Source organism: Arachis ipaensis, chromosome B08 (genome assembly GCF_000816755.2).
Source record: "Arachis ipaensis cultivar K30076 chromosome B08, Araip1.1, whole genome shotgun sequence".
NCBI lineage: Eukaryota > Viridiplantae > Streptophyta > Magnoliopsida > Fabales > Fabaceae > Arachis > Arachis ipaensis.
This window is the reverse complement of record NC_029792.2, coordinates 125398469-125410041: the sequence shown is the minus strand read 5'-3', so window position 1 is coordinate 125410041 and position 11573 is coordinate 125398469. Positions and strand designations below refer to the sequence as shown.

Genomic DNA, 11573 nt, shown 5'->3' with positions numbered 1-11573 from the left:
TTTAATTATAAATTTAGTGAAATTTTAGAGATTAATAGAATAATAATTTTTTTTTTATTTATTATGGCCAGCCACCAATATGCATTGATATTCAATTTCACACAATGTTATAATGTTATATACATATATATGATATTTAAATTGGAATTCTAGAAAGATGACGTTCATATTCAAATTCTCATAATTAGATTACTAAATAAAGTCTTAGGATTTTACTTTATTTATACACTCTCATACTTTTAGCTGAATTCTCAAGTTATTAATTAAGTTCATTATATGAGAGTGCATGATCGAGGGGGAGCCTCTAACTCTAACACCTTACTGAATCAGTATGCATATTCAGAATGGACCCACCAGATTCCCGGTTTGGTTATTAGGTTTGTACAAAATTGGGCCTACTGCTTTGTTTTAAATTTTTGTACTACTTGGGCTTAGGTCCACCCCAGGCCCATTACCCCGATCACGGAGTGGGGACAAAAAAGAAGAAATAATAAAAAAGAAAGAGGTAAAAAAGCGAAAAAGACAGAAGGTGTGAGCTTCGTAGCTTCGGTAATCGCCATCGTCCCTGAGAAAGATTGAGTGCAATTACTGAAGAAGACAGTTAGGTGTGTGGCTCTCTCCATTGTTTTTTCCACTTTCATTCATTCTCATCTTCTCATACCTCCAAAACCAAAAACCCACTATTGACATTTCAGAGACACATTTTCCATCTGAGTTGTTCCTTTCTCATTGGACCCGCCACGTGTCCACTCCCAACATATAACACACCGTACCCCTCACTGCGCTCGCGGCGTCTCTTAGCCGCGCTGCCGCTTCTCCTCTTAACGTGCGCCACTATTGTCACCGCTTCCCGATCCGATCATCCAAACCCTAGTTTCAATCCCGATTTCGCGTTGTTGTTCTGATTGCGAGATTCGATTCTGATTCTGATGCCGATTTCAGCTGGGAATAGCCGTTGAATACTGAATTCTGAATTCTGATTGTTATGGTGATATGATCTTGGAATTTTTGAGAGAGAGAGCGAATTTTAGGTGAGGAAACGAAGAGGAAGATGATGCAGAGACGGAGTCCTCCGAAACATAGGCACGATGGGACTTCGCCGCTGCCTCTCGGCATGGATTGGAGTCCCGCACCTCGAAAATGGGTTGGCTTTTTAGTTTCCCTGCTTAATAATTCTAACCTTTTTATTCACGCAATTGTGCAAGTTTTATCCCTTTTCTTATCTTTTATGTTGGCGAGTTCGATCAACTTCATCAGTTAAAATAGCGAGTTCAATTTCGAGGTTCAGTGGTTTTGGATTGATTGATGCGGAAAGCTTGCGCGTGATCGTGGTGAAACTGTATCTATTCTTTTAGCATCGATGAGTGTGACTTTGTGAGTGCTTTTAGGGTGTGGAATTGTAGAAATCACTTCATTGATCAATTGGAATGCCATCTGATTTGAGCAAAGAATCTTCATGTATAGTCTATCTTTATATTTTGCTTCATTTTTAATCACATTCAGTGTCAATTGATACCGTTACTGGAGTCAATTAGTACCTTACCACAACACTGGACTCAGTTCAGTTATCATGGAAGTGTTTTGTTGAAAAGAGTGTGTTGACCCTTCCTTTTATAGTTAGCATGTGGGCTTGCAGCGAATGGCAAAACAAAGCTATTGATTTGTGCTTTTTTCTTCTCTCTGAGGAAGATACATATTCAATTTATCTAATATTTTGAAAATCTAAAGTAGTCATATAAACAGGATCAGTGGTGGCTCTCTCATTTTCATTTTTCTCCCATTAATTTTTAGTTTCATTTTTGCAAGGAATTCTCTTCAATTTTATTTGTCATTTCAGATATGTTTGTTCTGTGTTGTATATTCTGCCATTATTGGCTAATTTATCTCCGTTTACCATTTTCCAATTTTTGTTATATGCTTCCTATCTTCTTGGCTTTTATTACATGAAGAAATTGGAAACTTTGTAAAGTTTCTTCTTTATTATTTTTGGTGTGGACTACTTTCTAATTCAGAAACCCTATTGCACAGAATGGGCGAGATACAGTATGGCCACACAATCATCGTACTGGTTGGAGTTACTGTGTCACAATACCTTCTTGGGTTTTCCTTCCGAAATCAAAGAATTCAGATCCTATAGTGGTAAAGTTGATAAATAACTTGTTTTTAATTCATGGTCAGATTTATGTATTATTTGTACGACCTTTCAGCTTTGTATTAGTAAGGACTAGAAGTATATGAGCTTTTTTGAATTTTGATGCAATTGGAAATCATCATTTACTCCTATCTTATTCCTTATATGGTCGGTCTTAAATATTTCTAGGTGTACTGAGACTATATTATTGAATGGGTGAGAGATGTAATGGGGAACAAATCCTACTTTTTGCACATGTAATCAGAGAAGTATAATATTACATGAGTTAGTTCACACTAATACTAAATGTCAAACTAAACTATAATGTTTGACCAACATGGGAGTCGGGAACTTCTTGTATAATGGTATAGATATTACAGGATACTCTCAATTTCAAATACGTAACCAGTGTGAAATTTTTTATTGTTCTTTTTTCTAATTATTGTGCATAGGGTTACCACCTTAAGCATGCAGTGGGAGTCTTCTTATAATGTTGCCATAATTATTTTAAGAATAATACATTCATGCCAATATGGCAGCATTTGTCTTTATAGTCATATATTAATGGGATCTTAAGAGTACCCTTGTGTTTTACTTGTTAATCCCTACCAAATAAACCTGCTACCTGATGGTTCCTTCTGCCGTTATTATAACAAATAGTACCTAGTATGTCAAAACTAATGGGATGAGTAGTAGCAAACTAGCAGTACTATGCTTATGCTGTCAATGGCAGATGGGTTGGATTAATTGAGAAATAATAAAGTGGATTCCTCCTTCATAGGCATTTTATTCAGCTCGTTCAAATGTTTAAATTGGAATAACATTATTCTAAACAGAGCAGAACAAATGAATGTAAAGGAGGGATATTTAAAACACTAACTGAGGTGTCTAAGCTTTAATTTATAGCTTGTCCATATTCCAATGTAGTATTTTTGTCAGTGTTAATTTTTAACATTATTAAGGGACAGTTCTACAGGGTGCAAGTTGGCATTCAGTCACCAGACGGGATTACAACACTGCATGTAGTACTTAGAAGGTTCAATGATTTTCTAAAGTTGTTTGCCGATGTAAGTTTATGCTTTACAATTGAATCTTAATTTTCTTGTCATGTAATTACTTCACCTGGAGTATGGCAATCAATTGGTAATATGATTTTGTGTGTATATGTACACCTGTGTTAGTGGTAAACTCTATTGCCAAGCCATTGATTTATTTTTTCATAAACCCACTTGAAAATTTAAAGTCTCCGTGATCTTATTTAANNNCTGTTTGTTAAAATGCAAAAGGCATTAGTAATGAACTATGATGCACCGGAGAAGCATTTTTTATTTCTTTTTATTAAAACACAGTTGGACACGAAAGACACCCGTTGGACGAGTGTCGAATGAGTGGCGTGTCCGAAATGCGTCCAACATGTAGACACGGCAACTCAGCAAAGTGTCCATGCTTCATAACTAATGAATGAACATCCCTTGATGAATAGACAAGTGGCTGGGCTATTGAGGGATGCCAATTGAAAGAGTAGTTAGCACATGGTATTTAGATTCAACCTTGTATATCTATCCAAATTAAAATGCTATTAGAGAATTGATTTCCATAATTCCAAAGTTGGAGCCAAACCAAATCTGAAGGAATATTGATGCCTACTTTTTGACGGGCAAAAGAGATATTGCTGGGAAATTTTGAAAAAAAAGTGTGTGCTTGCAATGTCACATCAGAACATGAGGGAAGCCATCTTTTTTGTACCGATGGTAGATATGAGGAAGAAACCTAGAGACCTAGAAATTTTGCATGTGTGTGCATGCTGTATGATAGATAGAAAGCTAGATCAAGATTGTGCATCTTTTTTGTTACTGATGTGTACAATATTTTTCCACATGCTGTCTTTTTAGGTTAAAAAGGAGTTTCCCAGGAAAAATATCCCTCCAGCACCACCCAAGGGACTCATGCGATTGAAAAGCCGGGCTTTGTTGGAAGAGGTTGGAAATGCCTTAAACTTACTGTAGTAACAGTTCTTTGTCACCATGGATCTGCATAGAGCATGTTGCTTGAATTTTCTTTCAATTTAGTCTATTTGATATAATAAGATGTCGTGAGAATATATGCCTGGATGTGTGGCAACTGAAGCTTAGTAGTGTGTCCTTTATATCTGCATGCCTTGTCTCTAAAAATGGACTCCATTAATTTTTTTTACCAAAAAGATTGAAATATGCTTAATAATTATTAATTAAAGAGCATTTATTCTTATCTGGACTTTTGTTAAAGTCCTGGATAGTGGATGATTCTGAGTTGGTGGACTTTTCTCTTAAAGATAACAGCAGGAAGTGTCCTATTTTTTTGTGTATGACTGCAGCCACAATAATTTTCCTCATGCGTTTCCATCTAAATTTTGTTTTACCCCTGACATTCAACAAATACTTGAATTGGATAAAGTATACTTTGGGGGATTATGGAGCATACAATACATAGGTGAAAGTTACTCCATTCCATTTACTCCTTATTTAGATTGAAGTGTATAAGTTGCAAATCATTTCAGAAGAATTTCTCTAAATACTCATTAAATGCATTTCTTTTTTTTTTTCTTTTTTTGTATATGTAATGTTGAATAATTAAATCTTAAACTTGGGGTTTTCTATTTTCTTGAGTTATCTACAATGCTATGAACAATAGGCAGGTAGCTCCATCTAAAATTAGATGGATTCTAATTTAAATTGGGTTGAGCGAGCTACCTTGCAGTTGTAGACAGTTATATGTGAATGAAAGAGTCGAATCAGCACAATATATTTTTACATACTACTTTTCCTACAGAGAAAGTCCTCATTGGAGGAGTGGATCACCAAACTTTTGTCTGACATTGATATATCAAGGTGCGCTGCGGTGGCATCATTTCTTGAACTAGAAGCTGCTGCTAGATCCTGTATGTGATTGTCTTCTACATTTATTGTGCCTTGTACACGTATTGGTTTTATCTCAAGTGTTTTTTTTTTTTTTTTTTACTTGTACCTGAATTTCCCCTCAGCTTTCCAAGATGCAAGCCAGCAGAGCTCTGAATCAGATCCTGATTCCAATAACAGAGCTTATTCAGTTCAATCACCTCTCCATTCAAGCCTATCATTGGCTGCTGGAAGTTCATCTATTGCCTCTGATTATGGTAGTGATACAGCATATGAGCCATCTGATCTAGGAACTCCAAGAATTGGACGTGATGACAATTCTGAAGGCGGCACAGATGATCTAACAGTAGATGAAGAGATCACAAATCCAATGGAAAAGCTTATGAAATACGGTATATCAAATATTGATGAGGGTTTGTTCATGGGTCAGACTATTCTAGAGCAATTGGAAGGCCTTCCTAGGCATAAAGTAAATGCCAGACATGTCAATTATGTTACAGAGAAGGAAAAGAATAATGGTAATTCTTATAATGCTTCACATTTAGCTAATAATTCTATGGAGCTTTTCTCTGAGACTGAGCATGCTCCTGTTATCAATCACACTCGCAAGCTTTCATCTGAGAGTATTGGGAGTGATGGTAGCTCAATACGAGGTAGTGATATGTCTAATTCTGGATTTCGAAATTCATCTGGTGATGGTTCTCATGACGTTCCTGGAGGTGCTATGGTTTCAAGACCAACAGATATTATGGGCCGTGCACAATCACAGTCTTCTGGTGATGGTCAAATAGTCCTTCCACTAGATCAACGCAATAAATTGAACAGGATTCTTTTAACCATGCAGCGAAGGCTAGTCAGTGCAAAAACTGATATGGAGGACCTTATAGTCAGATTAAATCAAGAGATAGCTGCAAAGGATTTCCTCACAACGAAGGTAAATTTCGTTAAAATCTGTGTATTGATTCAACTCTTGCATTCACATGCAATTACTGATTGGATCTGTTCAGGTCAAGGATTTGGAAGTAGAACTTGAAACTACCAAACAGAAAAGTAAGGAGAACTTGCAGCAGGCTATTCTGATTGAGAGGGAAAGGTTTACGCAAATGCAGTGGGATATGGAGGAACTCCGGCGGAAGTCACTCGAAATGGAGATGAAACTGAAGTCTGAATCGGTATGATATTTGGGTTTGCTCCACATTTATCGAACATTTTCTTTCTAGGAAACTGATCTTGATAATGACTCATGGTGAGATACAGGGTGGAAATTCAAGTGAGAATTTATCAAAGGATGCAGTTGTTCAGCAGAAAGATGTACTGTTGCAGAATTTAAATGCTGCTAAAGAGCAGCTGGAAATTTTGTCAAAACAGTATGGGGAGCTAGAAGTAAAGTCAAAAGCAGATGTTAAGATTCTGGTTAAAGAGGTCAAATCTCTTCGTAATACCCAAAAGGAGTTGAAGAAGGAGCTTAGTGAGTCAGTAAAGGAAAAGTGTGAAACTGAGGTAGGTTATCAACCTGTAAATGGTTACATCTATCTGGATGTTCTTCCGTGCTTCAAATCTCTTCGTTTGTGTTTGCTTACAACTAAACTAAAAGAAATCTTATTTTCAAAAACATATTATCTATATTTCTTCCTACACAACAAAATTCTTTGTCTGCTCTAGAATTTCCTTTCCTTGTATTTTGAATTTATTATCATGCATTTATTAAGTTTCCTTCCTTTCCAAGCTTTTACATAAATATCTACTCGAAATATAATGCTTTGCTTGTGTTGCATTTGTGTATTTAGAAACTTATTCAACTAGAAAGAGAGAGGAGGGAGCAGACAGAAACTGCTTGGCGAGAGCTGCTGCAAAAATCCCGGCTTCTTTTCAACCAGCTTCAAGAGTGCGATGTCAATCTTCCTAGCGAAGATGAAGATAGGGCAACAATCAAGAGTTCATCATCAAGTGAGACTTTTAATCAGTTAGCAGCATCTGATGGACAAATTGACTTCCTAATACGAGAGGTACAAGATATGTTTTTATCTGTGGTTTACTGTTTCTACCAATTAAGTAGTTTTACAGTTCATTGTAACCATTTTTATGTTCCATGCTACTCAACATGGTTACATAATCTCCATTCAAATTTCAGGTAGAAAACTTAGGGAAGGACTACGGAAGTGGTGCTTCTAGTGTAGATAAAACCAATAAAATTAAAGATGGTATACTCTGTGATGATGAAGTGAGAAAGATCATTGCAGATTTGTTCATGGACAATGTTAGATTGAGAAAACAGACAAACCGCATTACAAGGCAAGCTTTCAAATTGGACATGAAAGAAAATGATGCTTCTCCTACGGAAAATGTAACAAGTATTTAGGAATATTTATGGAGCGGCAGTATATATTTTTTCTTCCTTTTTCCACTTATCCCTGTGGATGATCACTTGCTATTCCTATTAGGTGACTTGACCCAATACTGAATGAAGTAGCCCCCTCGTGTATTTTCCACTTGTACCAGTTCTTACCTTGCACAGATAATACGAGCTTTTTTACTTTGCACCACTTTATTTATTTACTAGAAAGGAACTTTAAATAATCAAAATCTGGAACTCATCAAAGGTAAAAACTGTCTGCTCTTGGCTGAGAGGAATGCTCTCCGTGTCTTACAAAGCAATATTTTGTGACCCATAAGAGATTCTAATTCCATAGTTCTATACCCATTATAAATAAGTTTTATATAACTTATTTGCTCTCTTCACAATATTAAAATAGTAACTCTTGGCCATAATTTATTTCTATACTCATTTAAATGTGGTTGTATTTAATTTGTTTGCTTTTTTCACAATATTAAACCAGTGACTTGTTACTAAAATTCACTCCTACACAGTACACTCGGTAAAAAAAAATTTTAAATCATTTTTTCAATAATATACAAATAAAATATTTACTATGATCTCTCTTGAACCGTTTAAGATTTTTAATTCTTTACTTTTTTGAATTTATTTTTGGCGTTTGATTGATAAACTAGGGGAGGAAGATGAGGCTTTCAATTGACAACTTGATGCCAGAAAATTACATTGCTTCATTAATGCTTGATCCAAACTGTTAGCCATACATAATTGCCTAACATGTACAATGAGAGAGAGAGAGAGAGAGAGATTTCCAGGATGATCATTTGAGGGGGAAGAGCATAATGATCAGTGATCACATTATGGCCTCTGATTACTCAGCCAAAGGAAGAATCAACTTCACATCTGCATGAAATGAAAGTAAACTTATCAGTTATCAAGAAGATAAATAATAAAATATAGTGATATTGATTTTTTTTTTTTTTACTTTTTATCGTGGATATTGAATTTTCGATAGTAATAGTAACATAAAGTTGGAAAACGAATTTATGTTATCCAAGTCATTACTTGATCCGACATTGACATGTCACATACTCACATTAGCCATTGTTTTCATGACTACTTTTACCTTCTTATCCACCCCAACCTTGATGTGACACGCAATCGAATGACTTGGTATTTACACATGTACTACCTCTGTTTCAAAAATCAATGTCGCGCTCAACTAATTTAAGAAAAATCATTATGTTCGGACACAAATTGTGTCTGTCCAAATAATTGAAACAGAGGAAGTAAATAGTAAATAGTAAATACTGTCTCATGAACCAAGAGTTGACACATAGGAAAAGATTTAAAGTTTCAAAACTGTTGAAGATCATGGTTTATCATTTTTTTAATTAAATTTGTCGATATTTGATTGGAATGAGGGAAAGATTCTCATCCAAGAATACTAATAAGAAACAAAACAGTTATTTTTCATAGTTGTTTTTGTTTTAATGAGTAAAAACAACTATATTGTGGCCCCAACAATGGCCCTTGGTAGAAATTAGTAGTAAACAGAAACAAACCAAGTAATGTGTCTTTTTCTTGATTTCTATGTTGCCAAGGAAAAAGGGCACTAGTAATTCTGGAAGCAATTGCCATAAAAAGGTGCCAATAAGACTCCAAAGGCTTTAGAAAAACATAAAAGTTGTTTGAAATCTTTCAGACACAAAGCATGGAGCAGAATGAATGGAATCATTCCAAAGCCAACCATTCTTGGTGGAAAAAGTTGCGAGTACCTGGAACATTTATCTACTTCACGTGGCTCAACGAGGACGTAGAGTGGTTTTCCGATAAGCCTACAGTGTCCCTGAAACACAAAGCCATAATTTACTTTTCAGCTCTATGATTTCAAGAAATATCAAATTAGAATGAAAAAGAGTTACAAATATTACATAATTTATTGTTATGTTGATGGGGTGTTTAATGTTATATTTTACAAAACATGAGAATACCAAGTGTATTTTCACCTAAATATCATGATCTTTAGATGCCTAGAATCTAGTTGGTTTAAAACTCATGATTCATTTTAGTACTCCCTCCATCCAAGAATAATTGTAACATTTATGAGTTTCATTTTTGTTTGATAAATTCTGAGTCTTTTGGATTACCAGTAACAAGATAGAATTTTCTGCTACTTTATCAAGCCATATACATAAACATAACTTAGAAAAGCTTAGCAATTATTACCTTAACATCCGGCACACCGATCACACAAGCACATTCCACTACTTCAGCACCAGAACGTTCTACAAAATAAAAAGTTTCATGAACCATGTCCTTGAGACAACATAAATCGGAGTAATTATCTATATGTTGTCGAAGTGGCCGGAAAAATAAGCCAAAGCAGTGAAACCCTGAAAGCAAAAGAAAAAGCCTGCAAAAATCACCTAGAAGTCTTATTGCTGCCGAGAGAGTTCCACCTGTGGCCACCAAGTCATCGATAACTATGGCTCGTTCACCCGGCTGGACAGCACCAACATGTAACTCCAAACAATCAGTTCCGTATTCTAGAGAATACTTTTCTGATATTACTTCGCCTAAACGTGAAGAATGTTAAAGTCTAGTCATAATGTGAAGGCAAAATACATACATAACTCGAAAGGCTGAAGAGTAAGGTTATCAAATTCGCAAGTTCGCCTAAATTCGTGGCAGTTAGGTGAATTTGAACTACAAAACTCAACTCGTAAGCTCATAAAAAAGAGTTTACTCTAAACTAGTAAGCTCGATTTGGGGACTTGAACTAAATTAACTCGTAAGAGAACAAGCTAACTCGAGACTTCAATAAAGTTTGAAGAGTAAATTGATCTTAAGTGATGTAACACACACAAGTAAAGGTAAACATTAAGTAATAAACAACACAATTAGAGACAGATTTTCACTGAGAGAGACCCCAATTCAATTCCAAAAAGAAAGTGACATATAGATTGTGTTGTCACGTTGTTTTGGTCATAGTTAGGTACAATGTCACGTTCCAACAAACAGAGACTTGGTAGCAAAAAAATTTCCAAGCCATAATTAAAACATGGCAGAAAATTTTGCAATTTTGCGGCTCTTTAAGGGAATTCAATGAATGCTCCACAAGCAATAACCACCACTCAATTTCAATTATATTAGTTAAAAGTTGATAAAAAAAATCAGAAATATTTGGTAATCAGAGAAAATCAGCCAAAAACAGTCATAACTTGTCTTATTTAAGATTCATTAATTGTTGCGACAATTAATGAATGCTAAATAAGACATGTTCGGGCTCTTTTTTTTGTTTCTCTAGCATTTCCGAAAAAAATAAAAAAATGAGCCTAGAACACGGATTAAATGTGCTCAACAAACATCCAAAATCTTTCTCAACATAGAAACAGAGTTAATACCTGGCAGCTTCCTTGGTTTGCGTAAAGGAACAAATTTTGCACCAATCCCCAATGCAATTGAGGGACCAAACAAGAATCCCCTAGCTTCCACTCCTACACAAGCAATATCATTTAAAGTAGAAAAAAATATATATATTAAGCAAAATGGGAATATAATATTGGTGATTTATGACATACAAACAAACCACCACCCATCTAAGTGGTTAAGTATGAATTCATTTTAGAGCAGAAGAAGGATCCAATTCAGCTGAGTCATCAATGCTTAGAATGACAATAACAACAAAAGATTCTGAGTCTGAACTTGTTTTCTGTAAGAGATTATTACAAACAAGAACTATACGTGGCTCCAATGTCACCATATTTATTATATTTTATAAATCATAAATCAAAAATGAAAATCACACAGGTGAAATTTTGTAAGATAGATTGTTCTACTACAAAAATGATTTGTGCATACCAAAAATCAGCCACTATTATAAATTTGTTGAAATACAAAATTCACATTAAAAATAAGTTAAACAAATTCATGGTGACATTCTCATTCTCATTCTCTCACCAAAAATAGTTTCAGCTTCACCCTACTGCACCCACGTGACACTGCCAACTTGTTTCGCAAAAAAATTAAAAAAAAAAGAAAAAAAAAAGAAAAAAAAGAAGAAGCATTTACCCCTGTTTTCATTCCTTACCCAAAATTAAAATAAATAAATAGATATTAAGCTCTACCATGACAATGGAAACAAAACAAAAGGTAACAACGACGATCAATTGGTGATGAAGAAGGTGGATGTGGAAAAAACATTATTTTATCA

At 35.0% G+C, this 11573-nt stretch overlaps 2 protein-coding genes across 8 annotated transcripts in view; one reads left to right on the top strand and one right to left on the bottom strand.

Annotated features, from left to right (window-relative positions):
- On the top strand, positions 514-7602 carry LOC107613059 (PX domain-containing protein EREL1). Of its 7 annotated transcripts, XM_021110059.1 has the most exons (11): positions 515-1144; positions 1258-1374; positions 2029-2139; positions 3108-3198; positions 4024-4110; positions 4940-5048; positions 5151-5959; positions 6033-6197; positions 6283-6525; positions 6813-7031; positions 7157-7602. In XM_021110059.1, the coding sequence occupies exons 5-11, from the start codon at positions 4078-4080 to the stop codon at positions 7382-7384; spliced, it is 1806 nt and encodes a 601-aa protein (XP_020965718.1). In that variant the 5' UTR covers positions 515-1144; positions 1258-1374; positions 2029-2139; positions 3108-3198; positions 4024-4077; the 3' UTR covers positions 7385-7602. The 7 variants fall into 7 exon arrangements, with proteins under 7 accessions (XP_016170389.1, XP_020965717.1, XP_020965718.1 ...); XM_016314903.2 differs by lacking the exon at positions 1258-1374 and having other exon boundaries at positions 514-1144; positions 3100-3198; XM_021110060.1 differs by lacking the exon at positions 1258-1374 and having other exon boundaries at positions 587-605.
- The window catches only part of LOC107614007 (adenine phosphoribosyltransferase 5), a gene marked incomplete in the record, with an annotated part of 4272 nt that continues 741 nt past the window's right edge, over positions 8043-11573 (bottom strand). The window contains 5 exon segments of the mRNA XM_016316217.2: positions 8043-8260; positions 9136-9206; positions 9587-9645; positions 9787-9936; positions 10765-10857. Of these exon segments, the coding sequence (XP_016171703.1) occupies positions 8233-8260; positions 9136-9206; positions 9587-9645; positions 9787-9936; positions 10765-10857 (401 nt within the window).

Bases quoted from the DNA above. Each gene is read 5' to 3' on its own strand.
- LOC107613059 (XM_016314903.2), top strand. From the start codon at position 1,052: ATGATGCAGAGACGGAGTCCTCCGAAACATAGGCACGATGGGACTTCG. The intron at 3,199-4,023 runs GTAAGTTTATGC...CTGTCTTTTTAG, and splicing joins TTCTAAAGTTGTTTGCCGAT to GTTAAAAAGGAGTTTCCCAG. The intron at 5,960-6,032 runs GTAAATTTCGTT...GGATCTGTTCAG, and splicing joins AGGATTTCCTCACAACGAAG to GTCAAGGATTTGGAAGTAGA.